The 24818-nt window shown below is 38.6% G+C and overlaps 1 protein-coding gene across 2 annotated transcripts; it reads left to right on the top strand.

Moving 5' to 3' along the window:
- The first annotated feature begins 202 nt into the window (after positions 1 to 202).
- Positions 203 to 23851, top strand: LOC148830662 (arfaptin-2-like). Of its 2 annotated transcripts, XM_088921521.1 has the most exons (9): positions 203 to 436; positions 5089 to 5196; positions 9208 to 9240; positions 12452 to 12560; positions 19359 to 19474; positions 19975 to 20196; positions 20686 to 20843; positions 21821 to 21995; positions 22705 to 23851. In XM_088921521.1, exons 2-9 carry the CDS (start codon positions 5098 to 5100, stop codon positions 22858 to 22860), a joined length of 1068 nt encoding a protein of 355 aa, XP_088777647.1. In that variant the 5' UTR covers positions 203 to 436; positions 5089 to 5097; the 3' UTR covers positions 22861 to 23851. The 2 variants fall into 2 exon arrangements, with proteins under 2 accessions (XP_088777647.1, XP_088777648.1); XM_088921522.1 differs by lacking the exon at positions 9208 to 9240.
- Positions 23852 to 24818: the final 967 nt, after the last annotated feature.

The raw sequence follows: 24818 nt of genomic DNA, 5'->3' as shown, positions 1-24818 counted from the left end.
AATCAGTTATTGAAATTGTGTTTTTAAATTAGTGTATGCGTTGCTTTAATGTAGATTACGTTACTATGCATCCTTCACCAACATGGCAGCCAACTTGCTTCGAGAAGCGAGCGCGCAGCCTCGCGAGAACTGTGGGTCTTCCACGCTGTCAATATTCCTCCGTGAGGGAGGGGTGAATGGAATCAGGCCGGCTGGTGTCGTCAGTTCCGCTCGGTGTCTTCAGGCAGAAGGGGGGCGAATAACAGCAACAAGAAGTCGGAGGTGGAGAGGGGGGGGCAGCTGGCCAGTCATGCAATAAAACAATATATTACAAGATACTAATTATTAACAGGTACTTTTGTACCTTTTTCTATTATCGCCGCGTTGAGGAAAACAGCCGGAAAAAATTGGCTTCCACCAGCTTGCCGTCTAATTCAGCAGACGGATTCACACACTGGTAAGAATAGCATTACTTTATATATATACAGCTCGTCTGATTTTTTACAAGCTGCACTGACCATGTAGGTAATGCAGGTCTTGGACAATTTGACACACTAAAGAGGTTGCAGTAACATGTAAAGATGTTGCACATTTAAAGGTGCTACTTGCACATCGGCTTTTTTTGTGGGCCTCTCCAGACTGACACCGAAACCTGGAACTGTGACCCTAGTTAAACTGGATCGTTGTGGTAGCAGAAAGGCATGAATAACGGTTGAGTTCCCAGAACAAAATTCACATATTTTGTCTCCTTTACGCTGCAGTATGCATATGTTGGACGGCACTCGCCGCTCATCCGTTACATTAAATTCCCTGTGACGGTACAGCTCTGTTTAATGCTTCATTGAGAGAAACTGTATGGCGGATTTAAATCGCAAGGTACCATGGCTGCTACATGATTTTTTCACGTCTGGCTCGGTTTTGTTTCTGTTATCCACCTGCAGTTGCACTTGCTGGACCTGTGGTATCCGCTGAGCAAGGTGACAACAGTCAAAGCGTTCTTGTTGTGCAAATATATACTAATTTCGCAACGAAATCAAATCGGCGAGTGACAGCTGTTTCAGAGCACAAAGGACTTAGGTATTTCTTGTATGCACAAGCGTTTTCTTTTTTATTAGCACAGACTTGATAGCACTTAGAATGTATAATGCTAGTAAAACCAGCACTATACTTTGAAGGCTTGTTGAATTCTTGAATTTCACCGGTCACTTGCATCTCGTGTCGAGTTACAAATGTGCGCCTGCCTATTGAGTGGCTGTCGTCCGGGGCCTTTAGTGCTATTGTGGCGTTGGTGTGTTGGCATTTCTGGTGTTGACAGTGTGAGAAACTCCTTCTTCGTGCTTGCACTGCAGGTTATCTGTTGAAATAATTCAGTCAGTCCTGAGAGGTTGCTAGTTGCACCTGAACAATTAGGACAACATGTGCTGCACAGATCGGGCGGCGCTTGTTGATATAACCAAGCTGATTCATTTTTATATCTCATGTTCTATGAACCAGGTAGTTTATACAGTGTACGTGAAGTGTGTTTGCGTCTCCTGTATAGAGACTTACCAAAAGGACTGGTAATTATGTGGTGATGTGGCCTTCAACTGGGATGGCTTTGCATGTTACATTTGCTGCCAGAAGACCGGTTTTGACGGTGACGCCGGTGAATTAGGTGACTATAAAGTTCCGAACCGGATTTTGTTTTGTGTTGATGGTACCACTGAAATGATACAGTATAAATTAAAAGTGATTAAAGGTGGTAGAAGGTGAATTTATACTTTTGACTTGCTTATCTATGCAGTATTCATACAGTACCTGCCCGTTTTCTCCTTCTCCAGCAGTTATCAATGTCTTTGGTTTCTCTTTCCTTCAGTGATTTGAATAATTACTGTACATAACCGGCACTGGTCAGTGTAGGCTTATTTTGTACTTGTTTATTGAAACTTTTTTCTCAGAGCACATTTCTCAGATCCACACCACTGTGTGTTAATTTGAAACTACTGTACTGTAGCTATACATTATACATTTTTACTTGGCCATAGGCACTCTAAAACACCTTCCCGAAGGTAGCAGTTGGAAAAGGAATAAAGAGGATGAGAGGGGTCATCAATGATTAGCTGAACTTTCCTTTGAACTGGAGTATAATACAGCTCTTTAGGCTGTTTCTGTGGTTGACCAGTTATTTTACTAGCAATATTAACAATTCTGTCCAGTTTCTCCTTACTCTTAATATTCAGGCTGCCATACCACACCGTGATAACAAAAGTAAGGATGCTTTCTACTAACATTTTATAAACCCTCTCTAAAACATTTTGACTCAACTGAAACCCTTTCAACTTCTTAAAAATGCAATTAGTATTCTCTGCAAAGTTTAAATGTTCATCTATTACTGCTCCTAGGTATTTGAAACACTGAACAACCTCACCTCACATAGTTGAAAGCATTTACTGTCAGAAGTAGCCAGTTCTTTGATTATATCAACTTTGACCTTATTTATTTTTCCAGGTTTCCTGCCTAATACTAAATAGAAACATAAGTGTTTTTGGGATGTTTTTAATATAAAAAAGAATATAACAGTTAATAGTAAATAACAACAATAACATTTTATAGTTCTGTCTATGTTAGGACTTAGAACTATATGAAGGTCATATATGTCTAAATGTTAAACCATGACATTTTAAGGGGTGTTCTTTTTGACACACTGTAAGTTATAACTACATACTGTAGGTTCTTTCATGTTGAATTCAGGATACAGCGCCTAGTTGTTTGTTTGACACTAACATTTGCAAGTAAAAGCACAACCATAGGTTTACAGTAGTTACGGTTTTGCTTCAGGCAGTTGTGCCTTGTGGTGTTTCATATCTGAGAACTGAAGGCACAAACCTGCTGGGGTACATTGTCACTCTTCATTGGTCAGGTCACTTAAAGACTTCTTTGTGCCCAGTATTTAATCATTATTACTGCTTCATGAGCAATGAGTGTATGTGTTGGGGGTGGGGGTGGGGGTTGGGTTACCTAGAGGTGAAATGAATGGGAATTTAAATTTGCTGGTGTAAGAGGAGTCAGTGACCCTCTTGCAGCAACCTCCTATGTCTCCAGATGTGTTGAGCAGGCGATTTCAAAGATCACAGACTCAGGCAAATTTTTTTTAAACCTCCAGAACATAATGTAATATATGTGTCATAGATCTGTGAATCTACAGGGGAATCTTCAGATCTTTGAGAACTTTAAAACTGCTGGGGGATTTCAAGTGTTACAAGAGTAACACTAATGAGAGGTTCAAGAGTGACGCTGAGGGGAAGGAGGTGGGAAAGTGATGGAGAGGTCTGTGGTTTGGGAGGAAGTGAAAATAAAGGTTAGACTTTGAGAGGCTGCGTTTAAGTTGATGAGAGTGCATCCTGGAGGAGAAAGTGGTGAGACAGGCTGTTATGGGTGGAAATATGATGGTAAATGAGAAGAAAAGAGGAAGAACTGAGCATCACTAGCATAAATAATACAAAAGGCTGAGGGACGAAATGAGAAGAGTCAGGTTTTGGGATTCGAGACAGATCTGTGAGGGACATCAATAGATAGGAGGGAGCAGAGAACAAGTCTTGCCAGCAGACCTGGTGCAATCAGTGAGGGAGGAGTAGGACCATGTCAGAACAGTGCTAGAATGTTAGGTCATTGAAGGCTGATTGGACAACGGCCTGATCCCAAGTGGCAGAAGCAACAGAGAAATCGATGAGCTAGTGGTACATCATCATGGCCAGCAGCCATATCACCCTGCAACTCACAACTGGCAACCCACTGAAGCTCAGCAGGTGTGAGCCTGGTCAGTACCTGGATGGGAGATCTCCTGGGAGAAACTAAGGTTGTATCTGGAAGAGGTGTTAGTGGGGCCAGCAGGGGGCACTCACCCTGAGGTCTATGTGGGTCCTAATGCCCAAGTATAGTGATGGGGACTATACTGTAAAAAGGCGCCGTCTTTCGGATGAGACGTAAAACCGAGATCCTGACTATCTGTGGTCATTAAAAATCCCGTGGCGTTTCTCTAAAAGAATAGGGGTGTAACTAGGGCTGGGTGATATGGCCAAAAACATTATCACGATCATTCGATATCGATAATTATCACGATAAATGTCAAATAATTATTTCTTTCAAGTTTAAAGGCAGATTTTTTTCTCCTGAGTGAAAGTTAAAGAAACCAGACAGTTAATTGGTAAATTAAACAACTCTTTATTTTAAGAACACAACAAACACTTGCCAAACAGCAGAAACATTAAACAAATCTGAGGTAGAGAGTATTCAAGTCTTTTTTATGTCAAAATATGCATGAGTAAAATTTACAAAATACATATCTTAATAGAAAAATCAAATACTGCAGTGTGATAAAACACACATAGAAGATGGCTCAGACAGACTGCAAAGTTTAAAGTGCTCTATTTTATGTCTGATCGTAAAAAGCCAAAATATCTCCAAATTACCGAAGTTGAATGACCTTTTCTGTCGACGATGTCATCGTCCTTCGAGCTGGTCGTTGGCAGCACTACATTTGCTTCAGTGTCGCTCATTTCTCCACTCTAACTACAATCCTGTCAGCCACCACCGTGTGGGTAAACAACACCACGTTAGCTGCCCGGTCTTCAACGCGCACTCGCGCAGTATTTTGTGCGCATGCATATATCATGCGCAAAACATAAACATATATATATATAGAACATTTATCGAACTTTTGTTAAAATTATATTGAGGAAAATGATATCGCGCTAATTATCATTATCGAATTATCGCCCAGCACTAGGTGTAACCCTGGTGTCCTGGCCCAATTTCCCATAGATAACCCCCATCTATGAATTGGCTTCATCACTCTGCTCTCCTCCCCACTGATAGCTGGTGTGTGGTGAGCGTTCTGGCGCACTATGGCTGCCGTTGCATCATCCAGGTGGATGCTGCACATTAGTGGTGGTGGAGGGGGAGCCCCCATTACCTGTAAAGCGCTTTGAGTGGAGTGTCCAGAAAAGCGCTATATAAGTGTAAGCAATTATTATCGTCTCAAAACTTTTAGAGCATAACTTCTTAGAGTTCCTCCAGTGGTATTCTGAGCTCAGGAATGTTTTTTCGGTTTCACTTGTATCTCCTCTGCAGACCTCCAAAATGACGGACAGCATTATGAGCAAAGCTGCTACGATGGAAATCCCAATAAACAGCAACGGAGACACAGGGACCCTCACTGAGGATGACAGCCTGGAACAGGTGTGTGAGAGCTTTTCCTTTATAGCATTGATGGTGGAGATCACATGCCTGTCTTCCAATTTCGTTTCTCCTTTCTTTCCCTTGTTTGCATATTTTTTTTATAGATCCTTTTTGAAGCAGTGTTGGGAAGTTGCAAATGAAAGAGTTTTTGCCAGTCTCCTTTAAAGAGACCATTTGGATTAAAATTGTCTTTTGAAAATAGTGCCACCATTTGTTGCAATTAAAGAGAAAAAAAAATCTAAATTTCTGTACTGTCCCTATTGCTTGTTTTTCTTTGTGTGGGTAGACAGGGGTGACAGTCGAGATTGAAGATCCTTTCTAAGCTGAATTTAGAAACTTATGATCTGTTGATTAGAAAATGCTTTTTTATTTTATGTTGTCTTTATTCATTTAAACATACAAAGTAGATTCACAATGTAGGTGACCTGGCTTTTTGAAATCATTATTTGATTAACATTGATGTAATAGTGGAAGAGCAGGTTGTGCTTAGACTTTAACTGAATTGTCTGCAGCAATATCCTGTTTTCACAAAATGTGACAATTTAAAGTTTTCATTGGCACTTATTAGATGAACCATCCAGACACCAAGTATGGAGGCAGTGTGTGGTCTGGTTTTACAGAGTCAACTCGGGGGTAGAGTTTTAAAGATAAGAAGTTTTCTAGAAAATAGTCTTAGTTGCATTTGTAATTAGTCTTTTAAAACTATAAGCTGGGAGACATCCTTATATATTTCCAAACTCTACATTGTTACACTTTTAGTGAGCAATCCCATAGTTAAACAATTGGCTGTGGACACAAGAGTAAGGCAACGCCTAGTAAGTTACATAGTGAGAAGAATAAAGAATTCTCCTGCATGTAGATCCGGTATGAAAACATTCTTTAGTTATTTGCTTAGTTAAGTAACACTAGGGCGAGGGTGTTACATCTGAATTTATTAAAGTTTAAGCAGAATTAGTGGCCTGTTTAGGTATGTATAGTCAGGTAAATTAAGGTCAGTTTAATGGGAATCATTTTTATCCAATTCTCTAATGGAAGGCAGGAGGTAAGAGTAAAATTTGAAGCAGGGGTAGAGAACCCCGGTCCCCTAGTTCAGGTTTTACTTGTGGTTTTCATTCTATGTGACTTGAATGATATAATTGAAGAGTGAGAAAATCTCTTCTGTTCCCAAGTCAGGTGATAAATGAAATATCTCCGTGGCCTGCAGAAACTCAGCACTCTGGGACTATGGCTGGCTACAACTATTTGAAACAGATGTTGGACTTGTTTTGTTTTACTGCAACACTAGCTTCCCAGTTTTCATAGCTTTGATGTTGACAGTTTAGATAAAAACCTCAGATAAAACATTTAGTTTAAAAATTGTTCCCCCTAGCAATGCATGATTCACTATACAGGGGTTTGGGTTAGCTGGCTTAAAAGGAGTGTCACCCACTGTTACAACACTACTACTGTACTTCTGTGTAAGTAACCTGATCTTCCTTGAACAAAAGTTCATTAATGAAACGGTCATTCTCCTTGATGCTGTCAGTACATACAGATGTGAAATGGTAAAGCACAGAATGTGACTTCATTTTTTATTTGAAAGGCACAGCACAGGGTAATCACTATATTTCATGGTTTAAAGTGTAAAGTGGTATTTTGGCAGCCTCTAGCCATTTTTTCAGTCATTCCAGTACAGAAATATTATAAACATCAAGGTGATTATATACTTTTTTATATTCTAATATACCAAAACACAAAAATTTTGATTGGAAATACGACACAGGCTGAATAATTTATCCTCAAAATACAGTGTCTGCAAAGGTGTCATTTTTTAAAATTTGTACATTTTTGATTGTGCAAAAATATACTTAATGTAATGAAAACCCAGCTGAAGTCTGGAATGCTACATTATTCTTAGAGAATAAACCATATGTTAACTTCAAATTTCATAAAATTGCAAATGCTATAGCTGTTTTCCTTGTGTGCATTTTCACTGTTGTGTTTTTATCTGTGCTGTTTAGAACATATATTCCAGTAATAAACAGGTTTTTCTTTCCCTGGACAGTGATATTAAAGCTATTTGAGCTTTAGTAGCCTTACCATAGGTCCTGACCTTAAGACTTGTAAACTTTTTTTTTCCCCAGTTTAAGGTACATAGAGACAGGAGTTCAGAATTATTTGAGTCAATTTAACACAACATATTGACATTTGGCTGTTCCAGTTTAGACTCCTTTCATCTTTATTTTTCCCTGAACAATTTGGTGCAAGATTTGTTGTACATTCATTGCTGTTTCCCTTGGTGTTCTTGGGAATTTCTACTGCTGACCTCTGGAGGGGTGTACCTTGAAGAGACAGCAGAAAAGGAACACCCGAACCCTAGGTTTAATCTCTTCATCCTTGAGCCCGTAAATAAGGGGGGCCAGCACCCTGGGAACATCGAAGCACAGCAAATTGAAAAGTCTCATGAGGTGTGTCCCACTAACACTCTGGTACATCGTCCTGTATAGAACAGGATAGAAATGGAAAGCCATATAGAGCAGCATCTGGATAGCGTGTAGCAGGATAGTCTTCTGAGCCCGGACTGCCGAACCCTTCTCTCCTGTGCTGGCCTTTACGATCACATTGCCAATGCGCAGGTAGGTGAAGATGATCATCATCAGCAGGAAGGAAATGCAGAAGGCGTGGCCGAAATATCGAACTACAAGTGCCTCCTTTTCAAATTTAGATCCATAAACCTTGGACTCTGAATGGCAAATCGTGCCAAGTTCATAATTTACCTCTTCAGTGGAGAGATTCGTCAAGATGACGTGTATCATAACAAGGCAGCCGGACAGAATGCCATTGCCCATGATCACCAGGTTTACCCTGTGGGGACTCAGGAGGATGGCACACTTCAGGGGATAGCAAATTGCTATGTAGCGTTCTATGACCATCCACGCCAGGCTTAGGGTAGCATTGTTGAAGCAAAATTTACAGAGCATGAGGAGGATCTGGCATGGCACTACTGTGATGAGGATGTTATAGTGGCCGAGTAGCAGCAGCCCTCGGGAGCAAAGGATCAGCATCATGTCGCTGCATAGCATGGCTACCAGGAAAGGAAAGCGTGGCTCCTCTTGCCAGGCAGGCCTACCCACGGTCACAGCTAGGAGCACACCCACGTTGCAGTAGCAGGCTGAACCAGAGAAGGCCAGAACTATAACCGGCCAGAAGTCCTTAGTTACAGACACACTAGGAGGAAAGTCTGTAGAATTTCCAGCATAGCTTGTGTTTTGCATCTTATGCGTGTTTAATTTTTTTAATCATGGAGAAAGTAGAAGAAACAAAACCTGTAAGAAAAATAGAAGGCAATGTGAAATACAATGCCAAAATCAGAGTGTGAAAACTATGCTGGATCAAAATTGGTTAATTCTAATATTTCTTTTCCAGTTTCTTTGTAAGAATGCGTGTTGCCCCATGCATTGTTACTGTGGTCAGCTATGTTGAGAGAGTATATCTGTAAATTGGTAACAGCATGTTGAAATGTTATGATTCCAACACCATCAGCAGACTCATGGTTTTTAGGGAAACACAAAGTGGGTTAGAAATGGAATGGTGCTTGATGGCTGCTTAATTATTGCATCAGATCTCATGCTTTTTTTCCCTTTGTTAACATTATTGAATACATTTTAAATACAAGAGGGTTTTCAATGAACATTAGTGTCTGTTTAAAATATAGATCAGCTCTTTACTATGTATTGGGCTTTTTATGGAATTGATAACAGACCTACTTCAGTTTTGTTAATGATTTGAGGTTGGCTATTAAAGTAACTTAAATTCTGCTACTTTTTAGCAGATGAAGGGCTTAGAATATATCTAATTATTTCTTCAGTGGAGATTAGTAATTGATCTGGAAAGCCCTGTTTTAACTTGTGCTTTAAGGTGGAAACATGACATCTTTCCATTTTATAGACTGCAGAACAATGTCATTTTCATTTTTCGTTACTTTGCTTTTTATGTTTTCTTTTCTTCTCATTTCCTTTTGTTTTTACACAGGCGGCACAGATTCAGTGGCGCTTAGATGAGAAGGTAGGGAATTCCAGTCTTTCAGGGTTCTGCACTGTAGAAAGACGGAGAGTGGAGAGCCTTAGTTTGCAAAGCTGCTCTTTTATGTAGAGCTCACTCTACAGCTGGGGGGTAGCATGCAGCCATCGGTGTGTGGGTGTGCAGTGGGAAAAAGAACACAGGGCTCTTTCACTAACCTTGTCTAAAGTTGTATTACTTACCTTTGGGCCCCATTTAGCAAGAGCTTGGGACATCTTTTCTTCCCTGAAAAGTTAAAACTGTGAGCTTTTCTAATCTGCTGCTTTTCCAATTTAAGCTGGACGTGCATAGAAAGAAACACAGTTATCATTAACGTTCATTAAAAACAATATGGAACTAACCTGCTTGTTGCCTCATTGGCACTTAGGTTTGTTGTTCTTTTGGCCCAATGGTGTATTCTATTTTGGAAAACCTGATATTATGAACAGCAGCGTTTGCTGTGCTTTAAAGGGTTTTCCATATGGTGAGTGAACACCCCATTAATTCTTTGGGGGAAATCTGTGTTTACCCTGGTCACTTCCAGCTTGGGGGGTTAGCAGTAACAACCAACTCCGTTGGTACAGCCGATGGTAATGGGTGATGTTCCAATGGAGTTGGATTTTCCTTACAACACGTGTGTCTGCATCTGTGTGTATCCAGCTAGTATTTTCCTTGTTGATGTTATGTGTAAGATGTTCATGAGCCATGTGTTTAGAAGATTGCTATGGCAGCTCATACATCCTCATTTTACTGCAACCAAGCACTATTCATGTGAATTGCTCTCATACAAGATTATTTCTAAGTGTTAAGGCATTTATCTTACAGGCTCTAAAAACTACTGTGGTTAGCCTTTCCTGTTTTTCCTTCTGATATGAACTTAACTCAAGATGTTAATTAGCAAGAGCACCATTTTCCATCATCACAAACTTATTCTGGGCTCTGAACTGAAGAATCTGGTTTTGGGAGAGCAGATCACATTTGTGTGTATTTAACTCTTAAAAGGATTTCCGCAAGCAGTAAGCTAAATTTTCATCCATCCATTGTTTATTATAGTTTAGTCTTTTTAACAAACTATTGATAAGGTTTTCTGTGATTTCACCTGCTGTGATTTTAAGGTGATGGCAGTATTTCATTTTCAAATATTGACACTTTAGTCAATAATTACTCTTTATTTTAGAGAGGAATAACCTTCTTTATTAAATCAATGTATAAATTGTAAATTCCCCATGCTTAACATCTCTTCATCCCCTAGATATACATTTTGTTAATGTGCTAGTTCACATTTTGAGATCTTTCTCTCATAAAGCATAATTTAGAGATTCTACAGATCTGTCTATGCACATTGGTAAGCCAGGGATTAGTCAATGAGCATGAATAACATTGTCCTCCTACAGAAAGTGAATCACTGTTACTATATGACATTTTATTCCTGCCGAGTACTTTATTTGTAGGTATTGGAGTTGAATACATACATATTAGCACCCTGTGTTTGAAACAGATTTATTTCCCAAGTAATTCATTGTAATAAATACTAGTTTAAGTAGCCATTCACACTAGCAAATAGGTAAGATGGTCTGGCAAATTAAGCTCTATTATTATATCATTAATATGAAGAATTTCAATGTGCAATTCTGCAACAGTGTAAACAGCAGTAAAATGCCGAGGGTGGGGTTATAATATGCTGCATAGAGTTTATTTCAGTATATCTGCATTAACGGTGATCTTCTTAGCCCCAGAATAGTCATTAACATTGCTGCCTCACAGCACTGTGGCCCTGGGTTCAAATCTGGACCTGGGAAGCTATCTGTGTGGAGTTTGTATGTTCTCCGTATGTTCACGTGGTTTCCTTCCACAGTGCAAAGACATACTGGAAGGTTATTTGGATTCTGGAACATTATCCCTAGGTGTGAGTGTGTGCATGTTTGTGACTTCTCTTTTGTCCCATCCTGGGTGTACCCTGCCTTGCACCCTTTGCATGGGTAGCAAGGTAGTTGCCTGGGATAGGTGTCTCATCATTCATTTTTATAGAAAAAAATATTTTTTTGAATTTTACAAAAAATAAAACTTCCAGAGATATTGAAGGATATATCGATAAACATTATAATGAAACGCTTTTTTGTTGTAATTCAAGTAACAGAAAAACAAACTCACCTTTTCTTTGCGCTGCAAACAGTCTGGTGTTCTGTTTTCCAGCTTCTCCCCCGCTCAGCAGTTTGAAAGACTATATATACTTTTGGAAATGTCAGTTTCTGACCTTCCACACACAATTACTGATTAAACCCATGCTCTTATATTAATCCCGTGTGAAAAGTTTCACAAACATGTTTACTCTGTTGCAGTTACTCTTACAATATTTTCACAAAGGTCTTCCTCTGTCAAGGGACCATCATTTGGCTGGGACATATTAATTAATATACTGTACTGAAAATAAACTATACCTTTGTCATTCCAAGTCTATCAGTGTTTTCACATGCTCATGATTTGAAGCATTTCTTCCTCCTACATAATAAGATACGTTTTTATGATATAACTTAATACTCAACTCGTATTGATTCTTTGACGTTTTAGCTTTATTTTCTCTTTGTTCATTCAAACTTACCTTAAAATGAAAAGATAACAGCAAGCACTTATAAGTTAATTTTATTACACCGTGGCCAATTGTTTTCAGAAATCCACTTCAGATTTCTGCTATGAGTTATCAGATGTATATCTGTAGATACTGTTAATGCGATCTGATGGAATTTGACTGAAGTTCATGTTATCTAATTTGACTTGATTGCCTACACTTTTTGTACAGGAGTGGGGCAAGATTCCAGATTAACATTTTTTCTGCAGTCAATGTAATTTTCCCTAAAGCTGGGTAGGCTTCTGCTCACATTTTATTATTTTACCTGAAAACAGTTGTAATTTGTATGTACTGTTCATAGTACTGTAAGCATCTATTTACAATTGGAAATGTTTGTGGCTTAAAAATGTAATTTTTTTTAAACTGTCCAAATGACTCAGATGTTCTAGTCATTTCATTTAGCTATGTTTTTGATTTGCTATATATTTAAAATTTAGAAACATTTCTTGGACCTTTGGCTTTGAATTCTAAAACTTGAGAAAAGTGAGAGGCTTATTGTTGTGCAGTATATACTTAATGGTAGACCAATGAATTCAAAGCTCTACAGTATTTGTTTTCCCTTGAGTTTATTGTCTTTGTTTCTTAACACAGGACTTGCAGCAGGTGATGGTATCAGGACCCAACCTCAATGAGACCAGCATTGTTTCAGGAGGTTATGGAGGCACAGCAGAGGGAATCATTCCCACCAGCTCCATCAAAGGTAAAACTCCTGGCTGAACTTTCCCTCTCTGCCACAGCTGTGGAGGTTACATGTCCATCTGAGTACTCCAAAAAAATTCACAGATTGATAACAATGTCTTTCAATTGGCAATTAACTTCATTACACTAATACTGAATTGCCTTTTTTTTCCAGTGTACATAAAATTGAACAGAATTCAAAGCTGAGCTAAATTAACAACTTGCGTCTCCACTAAAATAAGCAGGAGCTACCTTGCCTGGCTTCTTACAAAGTTTATACAATATAGTGACTGGGAGTTGAAAAGCAAAAGAAGGGAGGTACTATGGGTACCAGAGTAGTGCAGTTGTTGGAATTGGTGCTTTGCAGCACTGGGGCCACGAGTTCTATTCCTGGGGTGCTATCTGTGTGCAGTTTGGAAGCTCTCCCTGTTATTGAGTGGATTTCCTCTGGGTGCTCTGGTTTCCTGCCACTGTACTGTATGTGAAGACAAGCTGGTAGGTGCACTGGCTTCTGGGAAAATTGGCCCTAGGTATGAGTCTGTGTGTATTTGTGTCTGTGTACTGTATGCCCTGCAATGGACTGGTGTCCCATCCAAGATGTATCCTGCTTTGCGCCCATTGCTTGATAGGATAGGCTTCACCTCACCCGCAACCCTGTATTTTGTGCAGTTTGAAAATGGATGAATGGGAGGTACAGTACACTATACATGTTTTATTGTGTAAATGTTAACAGTGTGGTAATATTGATTGTAAGTGCTTCAGGTGAAGGCATCAAAGATAATTGTCATCAAGCTCCATTTATTTTATGCTACAGTGGTTAAGTAAAGAAAGCTCGTTCAATTAATATGTTAAGGTAATTGCACCACTCTCAGGAAAAGATTTTTCCATTTTGGTTTACTTAAGCTTTTAATTAATTGTCTCTAGGCTTTCTAATTTAATCTAGGCTCAATACAAAGTATATAACTACAGTAATTGTTTGAAATGTCAGTTCCTTTCTTCTGAAGCTTGATCACTACTTTATAGACTTACCAACATGAAATACCAGAACAATGGGACTCTAGCTGTTTGACAGCTGTTTATGAATATGGAATTAATCCTTTTAAAATTTCCTTTGTAAACCCTTTGCTTATCCAGGCCGTGGAGACATTGTCATAGTGTATAATGATTTTGTGAAGTTAGTTTAATAGACAATTTTAAAATTCTTGTTTTATTGGTAAAAGTAAATTCACAGCTTCACATGGTGGCTTGTGGAAAATCTTACACAAGCTTGCTTGCCAAAACTCTCAAATTATTGTGGCTTTCTTTCCTCATCATTTATCAGTTTCTTCTCCTGTACTGTGCTTTTGTCATGTTGTTATTTTCAGTTTGGAGAAGCAGGTATCTTTTCATCTTTGCTCCCTTTGTAGGTTCCTTGAAATACAGCATGTGTCAGTATGTTGAAGAAATTTGTATCTTCATACTGATTCAATTCAACTGCTGTAGATGAAGAGGTATATTTTTTTTAGCTGTACTGCACATAAAGATATGCCCATTTAAATGGGGCATGCAAAACTGTTTGAGGGTAATATGGGAAAACACTTGGATGAAGGCACTGAGTCACATTCAAGTTCTTGAGTGGGATATGGCTGCTATGAATCCTGTTTTTAAGTAGCATTTCCTCATGCATGTGCTCATAACACTTTTTTTTATCTTCAAAATGCCAATTGCTTACTCCTGTGTAAAGATGTTCCCTGAATTTAGCATAGATTAAATGGTAGTACAGTATTAGGGGACCAAAAGCACTTAAAACATGTCCATGTGCTCCAATCTGGATTCAGACCACTTTTTCTTAGGAATAAAAATGTAGTTCAAAAGCCACTTTGCAGGGGTACTTGAACAAAATTAGAAGAATCTGAAAATAGCATGTGTGCATTAGTAAGGGACAAAATTGAACCATGTAATTTGGATCAGTCGGGTGCTGTAGAGCTTCGTTTAGGGGACAAAACTGAAGCATGGATCAGTAGGCTTTTGATGCGTTACATGCAAAGTTACGATATCTTTTATAAGATGGGCTAAAATGTACGGTGATTAATACAGAAAGTGTAGCACATAGTATAAACGGAGAGACTATAATTAATTCGTGGATCTTACCCAGTGGTTTTTTTTAAGAAACCCAGGTATCTCCTTCAACATCATGACTTTCTCTGTGCCTGAGATTAATAGCTTAACATTTTGTGTGATTTTTTTCGTTAGTGTCTAGAAGACAAAAATATTGCAAAATAAAACTTAGAGTGTCAGATTTTATAGATTTTTACTACCTGCATGCACTTCTCTACCTTAGATATTATCTGACAAGTGTTTGCCAGTCTTGAATTTTCATCTAACCATCCTATTTGGATATTGATAAGAGACAGTAGAGCATCCAATGGTATATTTGGTATAAAATAAGTTCAAAAAGCAATATGTGATTATGACCCTTGTATAATTAGCAAACTGGCCAGTTTGGTGTTAAATTTAGCTTATCATAGCTGAAGTTCCAGGGGGCTCATTATGGAGATTTCTGAGTGGCACTGCTCTTTTCTTTTGTAGGAAAATATTGAGTTATAGAAACCTGGAGATGCCAAGGTGGAAACAACATGTCAAATTCTTAGTATACAGGGCCTTTTTAACATTTAACTTCAGAACTAGGGTTTTATGTCCATTATAAGACATTTTCTGAACACATTTTTGGGTGTTGTATTGTCCAAATAGTCATATAGCTTTGTGTAACTAAGCTCAGGGGTTAAACCCACTGCTTTCGTAATCATATTTTCCCTATTTTCACTGTAATTGCAAAACCAGTTAAAAGTTGCTTTTTTTACAACAGTTTTCAGTGTTATTCCAGATATTCTGGGAGGTTCTGTTATGCTTTTAATAGCAAAGTGCATTCATTTTGAAAAGTGTTCTGATCTTCCCTTCACCACATAATTATTCTGTCAGTACCTTAATAGTTTTGTACAAATTCTTTTGTAGAGACACAGCATTTCAGACCAATTCATTTACAATTAATTTCTCAGTTCTGAGGGGCATTTTTTCTTGCTGAGAAAATTGCTGGTGCTAAGTTTTTCTGAATTATTTTTTAGTAAGTTAATGGGTAATATTTTATATTAGGGTTTGTTTTATATTAATGAAATATATATCAATATATAAAGTGACATAAGTGATCATGTATAGTCTTTAATGTAATTAATTGTGTTAATAAATCCCTAATCCTGAAAGTATCCACAGCCATACACCTGTATTATGTATTAATTTCTTGCTAGTTAACCATTATGAAGTGTTATTTTGCACCTCTGAGCTAAAGTGTAATCAGTTCATCATTTTTAAGAGACATAAAAATTCTTTTGGTTCTTCACCTCTCACCATCATCTCAGATATACTTTGTCTTCTGATCAAGTATTACTTATTATAATTTTGCATTTAATCTTATTAAAAATAATTTCATATAATTATTCATTTGTTTTGCTCCTGGCCTGATTCTTGGGTGATTTGCAAGAATTCCAATTCAATCAATCAAAATAGCTTGACTCTCCAGTTACAGCTCACTTTAACGCTTAGGAAAACTTCTTCAGATTTTAACTCAAAAGTGTTAAAACATTAAGACATACACATCATCTGCAGTTAAACCGTTTTCTTAGATAAGGATTACGACACAGGCAGAACAGTTATGAGAACGTGTTCTGATATTGCATCACGAAGAACAGTGTGCACCTTTATTTTCTAAAGTGAAAAGAAGTTAGTCTAAGAACTGTATTTTGATAGCATGGTCTCTGGAACCCGGACCAGAAAATTGGCAGCGATTTTAAGATGCCGAAACCAGTACAGTGATGTGATTGCAGAATCGCCCGTTATAAAAAAACTGCTGCCCGTATCAGTTCACTGGTATGTTATTCCACTGGGGCGGAGTGGTGGCACTGTGGCTAAGGATCTGCGCTTGTGGCTGGAAGGTTGCCGGTTCAAATCCCGGGGCCGGCAGAGGAATCCTACTCCGTTGGGCCCCTGAGCAAGGCCCTTAACCCCAACTGCTCTAGGGACGCCATATAAATGGCTGACCCTGCGCTCTGACCCCAGCTTCTCTCTCCCCGTGTGTTCCTGTGTGTCTCATGGAGAGCAAGCTGGGGTATGCGAAAAGACGAATTCCTAATACAAGAGATTGTATATGGCTACTAAAGTGATCTTAAAGTTAATGAATAAATACGTGTTCCATAGGCCCTGGGATCCGCTACAACCCTACCATGCTGGGAAGACGCATCCTCCCTCTGGGACAAGGTGGCTCTTCTTGTCTGTTAACCCACTCACTCTTTCTCCCCCTTTTTCTCCTGCACGGTGATGGTGAAGGGAACTGCTGCTGAAGCTGCTGACTTGGCTTTTCCAGGAACTGGCATATTCTCCTTTGTTGTAAATCTCCTGCTGAACAGGTCTAATCCGCTCCTCTTGGTGTTTGCAAAAGACCAGAATGTATTTTCGTGCCACAGCTTGAAAGCCCTGAATGAATAAATATAATAATCGCCGAACAGCCAGAATTCAAGCTGATGCATTTGCTTTAACACTATACATTTTCTTCTGTAGCACAGTGAAAATGCTCTTCATCTAAGATCATGCTTCCCTTGAACAAGCAGACTTCATTGAGAATGTACAAGTTTAAACCAATTTAATGCAGCATGTCGGTTATACTTCTTTCCTTGCAGATGTGTGCCTGTGTATATTTTTTTTAATTGCATGGGTTTGTACGTTTTCTTTTTCTAAGTACATAATGCAATTGATGATTGCAATTGATTATCAAGTTGTTGCTAATATTACAAATAAGATATCTGTACCTGCGGGTGAGGGAATGGAAGTTACAGAATCAAGCAGGTAGCATAGCAGACTGTTATCCATCTAACAAAGTGAAGCCTGTTGATCTATTTTTATGTCAATTCAAAAATCTGCTGAAACAGTTCCTTGCTTACTGTTTACAAAACATTTTTTAGAAATTGTTTTTGTATACATTTTTTCTTTGCAGCACATACATGGTCATTGTGACTTTGTGGAATCTGTCCCCTAATGTGTGTTGTACATGAATGTCATTATCACTGATGTTCACTCTGTAACTCATCTATGTTCCATATTTTTTTTTCAAACCCTTCTCTTCACTCTGTCCCCCTTGTACCATTTTCATCTCTCCTACCACTCATGTTCCCTTCCCTTTTCTACCATGGACACTCTCCACTGTAATCCTTCCTTTCGACTAATCTGTCCATTTATTATCTAATGGCCGTGCATTTACCTCTCCTTGACAATGGCCTCTGTCACATTCCCATTTTATCTGGCCTATTTGCCTTCCCGGTTCAATGGCAAATGTTTTCCCAACCATCTCCTTATCTCCCACCCCTCTTCACCTGTTCATCCCACACCTGGATGGACTGCTGTCAAACTGGATGACTAAATCCAATCCGTCTTCTTGTTGCCTGGGCCCTTACCTCATCTAATTCACCACTGATCCCCCTTTGACCACCACCCCCCCCTCCCACCACTGCCTGCCCATTTCAGACCTGCGTTTGAAATCCAGGGGTGCTCTCATCTCTCCTAGCCAGGCAGCAGCCAGTCGGATAGCCAGCCAGGGAGAGGCCTCTGCAGGTATTGAGGAGCCAAGCCCTGTCTCACACTCACTCCCTCCTTAAATCATTTACTTGTCCTCTCCTTCCCCATTTGGTCATCATCTCATAGCTTGTCAAGGAGCTTAGCAAAGGCACCATGTGGATCTAGAATAAATTATGGATTCAGGCTAATACATTTTGTGCAAAATTGTTTTTTTAAGAATGACAACGCGTCTAAAGTCAAATCAATGATCTAGTACACAGGCTGTGATGTCCAAACTCTTAGCTTCTTTTTTCCTCCAAGCAAACATCATCATGAATTCTTGCCTGAATCTTGATTCAGAATGATATTTGAACCATCTTGTTTGTATTATTTCCAAGATTATTTTTATTAGCATTATCGTATCATTATGTTTTTATATTACTAGATAGAAACAAATTTTCATTTACACCTGAGGATGGGTTCTCATTACACATAGCAAGCCATTCTGTTGATAACTTGTTCCTTGTAAAATATAGTGGCTTTTATGCTTATAGTATGTAGTAGTTTGCTTTCAAAACTTTTTAAATCACTGTACTGTTGTAATTGACTTGATTATTGTTTCCCTGGTTTGGAAATTAAAAGGGGAAACGTTTTCACTGAACAACTGATTTCCTTTTAACAGACAAATACCAGTTTTCACATGGGTGTTCTGCAAACAAGCAAACAAGGAATCCTCTGTAGACTGATTAGTTTAACTGGCTTAAGGTCACATCATAAAAGGCTGAGATAGGGAATGTCCTTTCATTATACAAATATCCCTGAATGTCAGCCTTCTGTGCCAAGAGTAAAGAAGGGATGTGCTGTTGTAGTGGTCCTGCTTATTGTGAGTGACAAAGTCTATTCTTATAACTCTTTTTAGTGCCTAATTGTTAAAAATATATTATGAGACCTTACAAAATGTTTTTGCATTGTGAAAACCAGGCTGATACGTGTTATTAGCTTGTAGCTTGTAGCCTCTTAGTGTTTTTGTTTTACTGCTTACAATTACAATAGTAATTAGATGTGTATTATCGGTGATTTACATTTGAGAGAAAAAATCTGTTGATGGTAATTTGGTAAAAAATTCAGCAATATGGAGATTTTTTAATAAAAATTAATACAATTCAGCCATGTTGGGTTCATTATGGGTGTCTCTTTCATTCTTTCTTGTCATCTTAAGCGTTCACTCCATTGTCTCTCATAGGTCCCAATATGCACCAGTCACATAGCAGCTCAGCAGTCACTGCTGAAGAAGCTACTCGTGGTGTGGCTGTGGAAAAGTTTGACATTGTCAAGAAGTGGGGCATCAACACCTACAAGGTATATTGAGGGGGCACTGGAATAGTTTAATCATTTGTTCACAACTTTGCATTAAGTGTTGCCAATAACCAGTCCCTTCTTATGTCTAATATTTAAATCCCAGCTCGTCAAGTGGTAAACAGGTTGTTGTCCTAATGTGCTACTATAGAAAATATGTAAAAGTTACTATTTGATGCATCATTGTTTTGTTTGCATTCTTGTTTCTCTTAACTAAACCTTTATTTTTCATATTTAAAATTGTTAACTGTTTTTTTTAAATGGCATCTGTAGCAAATTGTTTGCAATTTTACTGGCGCTAAGGTCGGCAAAGACCACAACAGAAAAATCAGAATGTTTAGATTCAGTATTTTGTTTGTACCCTTTCAGTTGTTCTGGCACCAATAAGGGACAGAAAATCTTTGGAGAGAACATTGTTGCATTGTCCTTTATTTAAAATGGACCCTTTTGTCTCCTCTCATGCAATGACTTCCTCTTGTTTATACCCTGGCTCCACTCTACAGTGTACAAAGCAGATGATTTCTGAACGTTTTGGCCGTGGGTCACGGACAGTGGACCTGGAGCTCGAGGCTCAGATTGATGTGCTTCGAGACACGAAGCGCAAATACGAAAACATCCTGCGATTGGCCAGAGCTCTGACTAATCATTTCTACAGCATGGTGCAGACCCAGCGTGCACTGGGGGACACCTTCTCTGACCTCAGTCAGAAATCACCAGAGCTACAGGTAATATGCGGTTTCCCAGAAAATCACAGTTAAGCAAAGGAAAAGGCAGTGTTTTTTTTATAAAGCATTGATAACTGACCTAAAAAAGTTGTTCACCACAAAATATAAAACTAATAAGAGTCCTTGGCTATGTATATTTGTTCAAAATATCTTTGGAGGCAAAATAAGGATTTTCTTGTTAAAGGTAAATGAAAAGAATAGGCAACATTTAAAATTTGTATGGCCTTAGTTCTTCAATATCACAAAAATCATTGAATTTTTCAATGAAGATGATTTTACAGAAGACCGAACATCTGAGCTTCAGGTTTTCAAACAAGTTCATCAGAGTTTTTTTTTTGACAATTCTAAAAAACATGCTGCACTATTTACACCATTGTTAAATCTTTCTGATTTAAACTTTTTTAAACTGATGTTTTAAAATACAGCAGATTTCTTATTTTGTACTTCAGATGGTACATTCCCACCTATCTATTTGTTTGTGACATACAGGATGAGTTTGGATATAATGCTGAAACACAGAAGCTGCTGTGTAAGAATGGAGAGACCCTCTTGGGTGCCATCAATTTCTTTGTCTCTAGTATCAACACTCTGGTCAACAAAACCATGGAGGACACTCTGATGACTGTCAAGATGTATGAGAATGCTAGGTAAGAGTATGCAGTTTAGACTAAAACCTAGACGGCAGTACAGGCCAAACATTTAAATGCAAAGATGTAAATAATACAGATACAAAAGGTATGAACCGTTTTAAAAAATACCATGCCATAAATTTAATTTTTTAAAATCTTTTAATATCTAGAATACTAAAATATGTTATTAAAAGAGGTATTTTTATGACTGAAGTGTTAAGGGTTAGTCCTGAAAAAATAATGAGCTGCTATTTAGGAGTATTTTGGGGTAGGGCTTCCTTTAAAGATACTTAAAGTACAATTTTGAGTCCTGTCGGCCAAATGTCACCTGTTCAGCCTTGGGTCATGGTACTGACTGGCTGGAATAACCAAAGCATTATTTGTGTGAAAAGTGATAAGCTCACCAGTCTTTTTGTAGCTCAGATCAGTATTCATAGTCTTGGACAAGTGGAAGGACTGCAAAAACTGAAGAAACTTTAATTATTTATAGGGTCAGCAGTGGCAACAGTGCTGTAATGAGTGTAGGAAATCTGAAGAGACAACATCACACCCAGTAGTTGCATGTAGTTACAATTTCTAGAATATGTAGGTTTGACAATTTCAAAGCTTGTGTAAAAGAACAGCGTGTTCAAATTTGCAACAATTTAATAGCAGCAGCAGCTTGATGTAAGAAAGACTTCTTATTGGTACTAGGTCAGTATGAAAATGTGTTTTACATAATTGAAGGAACAAGTAAAGTTCTATTCCATGCTGAAAACAGAAGAAAAGAAACACGACGTTTCAGCTGTGGAGCCTTCTTCGGGTGTGGACACCCGAAGAAGGCTCCACAGCGGAAATGTTATTTCTTTTCTTCTCTTTTCAGCATGGAATATACCTTTACCTGTTCCTTTGCAGCTATCTACTTGAACTACTTTACGTCATTGAACACTTCAGTTAGCTCAGACCCAGTGTCTTAAAAACTGCCTCCTTTCTAAAGTCTGACTTTCCTATCCTAGACTGGAATTTGATGCATACCGCGCTGACCTGGAGGAGCTGAACATGGGCCCTCGGGATGCTGTCACCCTGTCACGCATTGAGGCGGCACAGCAGCAGTTCCAAATCCACAAAGACAAGTACGAGCGGCTCCGGAGTGACGTCACCATCAAACTCAAATTCCTGGAGGAAAATAAGGTAAGCATTTTGCACCCGCCCCCCAGAACTGAAGAACTGCTAGTCTGAGTCAGACTTCTTCATAGATTCTTACTTAAAGACATTCATTTTCTAACCAAAGCATGCTCCGGGAAACCGGAGCTTGCTTGAGCCTGTTGTCTCAGCAAGCAACAGGCACAGGGTGGGGTACAACCTGCACATGATGCCAGTCCATCGCAGGGCAGACACGGACTTGCACGGACAACACCTAGGGAAAGTTTTTCAAGAATCCAGTTCACCTATCAGTACATCTTTGAACTGTGGGAGGAAACTGTAGCTCCCAGAGGAAACCCAAGAAAACACAGGGAGTACTTACTGTACAGACTCCACTCAGATAGCACCCCAGGTCTGGAACTGAACCATGGACCCCAGCACTGCAAAGCAGCAATGCTTACCACTCCGTCACTGTGCTGCCTGAAGGTTGTTAATTAAAATATCATTTCTATATTTTGAAACTGAATTTTCTTCTATATGAAGGGTAAATTTGTCAAGAATGTTCCATAAGAATTTTAAACTTAGATTTATAGACACTTGCACGGAGGTAGGAAAACATAAAAGTAATAGTAAAGACAGAAACTGTGAGGCCTGTGCTTTGCACTGTTTGAGGTCAGGTTTTCTAGAACTGAGCCATCCCGCATATTAATAATTTCAATTCAATGTGCTCAGCGTATTTTTTTATTCTTTTTTGTAGGTGAAGGTGATGCACAAGCAACTCCTCCTGTTCCACAACGCCATCTCGGCCTACTTTGCAGGGAACCAGCAGCAGCTTGAACAGACCCTCAAGCAGTTCAATGTCAAGTTAAAGCCTCCCGGTGCAGACAAACCATCCTGGCTGGAGGAGCAGTGATGGTGCAGTTTTCCAGGCAACCGGACAGATGGACGGACAGACATACTGTTAAAAAGACCAACGGTGCAGGACCAGGAGAGGCCAGTGAGAGTGACAATGGGAGAGAACATGCTTGTCCCTTTCTTTTCCTTCCCTGTCTCTTCTCTCTCTTTTTGTGTTTGAAGAACTTGGATGTTTTAATCGTTTAGAAACACTAACATTTCTTTCCTTTCAATGGGGAAAACGTCCTTAATATTATGGCCACCATCTTGAAAAAAACTTCAGAACTAAATCAACACAACATCATGGTCTTCAGTTTGCTACTATATCAGTGTCGCCTAATAAAAACCTATGATCTCTGTCTTTATGACCAGGTGACAAGCGAATTAGTTATTCACTATCTGAAGAAATGAACTCCAATTTCTCAAGTTTAAAAGTTTACACTACTTCTGGGTTTCCAGCAAAAAGGGACTGTCCTTGTTAACCAGAAGGACTGTAGATATCAGAAATGTGCATTTAAACAGTCTCCTGTTTAAAAAAGTCTTATTTTCAAATTAGAACCAAAAGATTTAATGCACAGCGGCAACATCCTCTCCATTTAAGTTTGTTTACTTGTCTCAAGAAAAGTAGACAAAACCTAAGACCTAAAGAGAAGAAGATTTTGAATACAGAAAGAAGAAATGTTGAAAATACATAATGAAAAAGGTTAATGGTTAAAGCTGTTATTATTTCCATATTTATTATTAAAACAGTAAATATATGGGGTTGCGGGACAGGGAAGGCTTTTTTTGTGAAGTAAGTGTTGTTACTTTGCAGATTGTCAGAGAATGTTGTGGAAAATAATGCCACAGTGGGTACAGAGTTATACGGGAAAGAAAAGAGTTTGATTTGACAAATTCTGTCCTTTTGGAATTCACAAAATTAAGCAGAAACAAAGCTTGTTACTTGTAATGTAAGACACTCCAAAAAATTCAATGAATAAAAATCAAGAATACTGGTGTCTGTAGAATATGTCAAAAACTTTTTTCTTGTCCAAAGGTGATACAATCCATTTTCGATGCAGTGCAATTCTGGTCCTTGAGACCACAGGCCACAGTCCTCCATAATTTATAGGTAGTTATTGATAGCCAGCTGCTTTAAACCTGGATAGATGGTCAGGTTCTTTAATTGGGTGATTTAATTTATTCAGCCTCAATAATGTGGATCATCATTTGACTATAGCACCTATGAGACCTTGTGGAGAAGCAGGGTTTACCATGGTTATATTACTGTGGTCACAAATAGTGTTAAACTGTAGAAGATCTACTCAACTTCTCTTTAGCAGAAATTAGTAGGATATGTGTTTTTCAAAAAGGGTTCTCTAGGAACAAAAGTTTTTAATATCTAGGAATCTGTCTCCTACTTGTAGGAAAGTTGGATATCTTCAATGATCTGTGCCCCTTACTGACTACATAAGATTTTCAAAAGGAAAACTTAATTCTTAATGGCATCATATTTTCTGGTATATTACTTAGCATTCAGAACCATTGTATATAGTAGTATCCCACATTTTGTGACAAGGATGCACTAATGTAAAAAAAAAAGCATATGGGTTCCGCAATTATTTGTTGACAACTTCACTTAAACTTGTAGAAACAGTGTCTGTATTCCAGTAGTTTTTCATGGTCTGGTAAGAACAGAACAAGAAAAAGAACGTAGCTGTAGACTAAATAAAAGGTGAGAGAAGATCGAAAGTGTGTATTGTCTTAGTTGTTTTAATTTGAGGACATGTTTTTGTTCTTTTTGAGAGAACTGTAAAAAGGTCACTGCAGATGGCTCTGAGATAGTATGCTTTATATACTGTATTTCTCATAGCACTTCCAGACAGCTTTGGTAGCATCATGACAAATTTAAGTTCTTACACTACAGCCAAGAATCGTGGAAGTTAACGTGACACAGAGCTTTCAAGCTTCCATCTTTTCTTCTTAACAAAATACCCT

This window comes from Atractosteus spatula, chromosome 7 (genome assembly GCF_055471065.1).
Source record: "Atractosteus spatula isolate fAtrSpa1 chromosome 7, fAtrSpa1.hap1, whole genome shotgun sequence".
Lineage (NCBI taxonomy): Eukaryota > Metazoa > Chordata > Actinopteri > Semionotiformes > Lepisosteidae > Atractosteus > Atractosteus spatula.
This window is presented reverse-complemented; position numbering and strand designations above follow the sequence as displayed.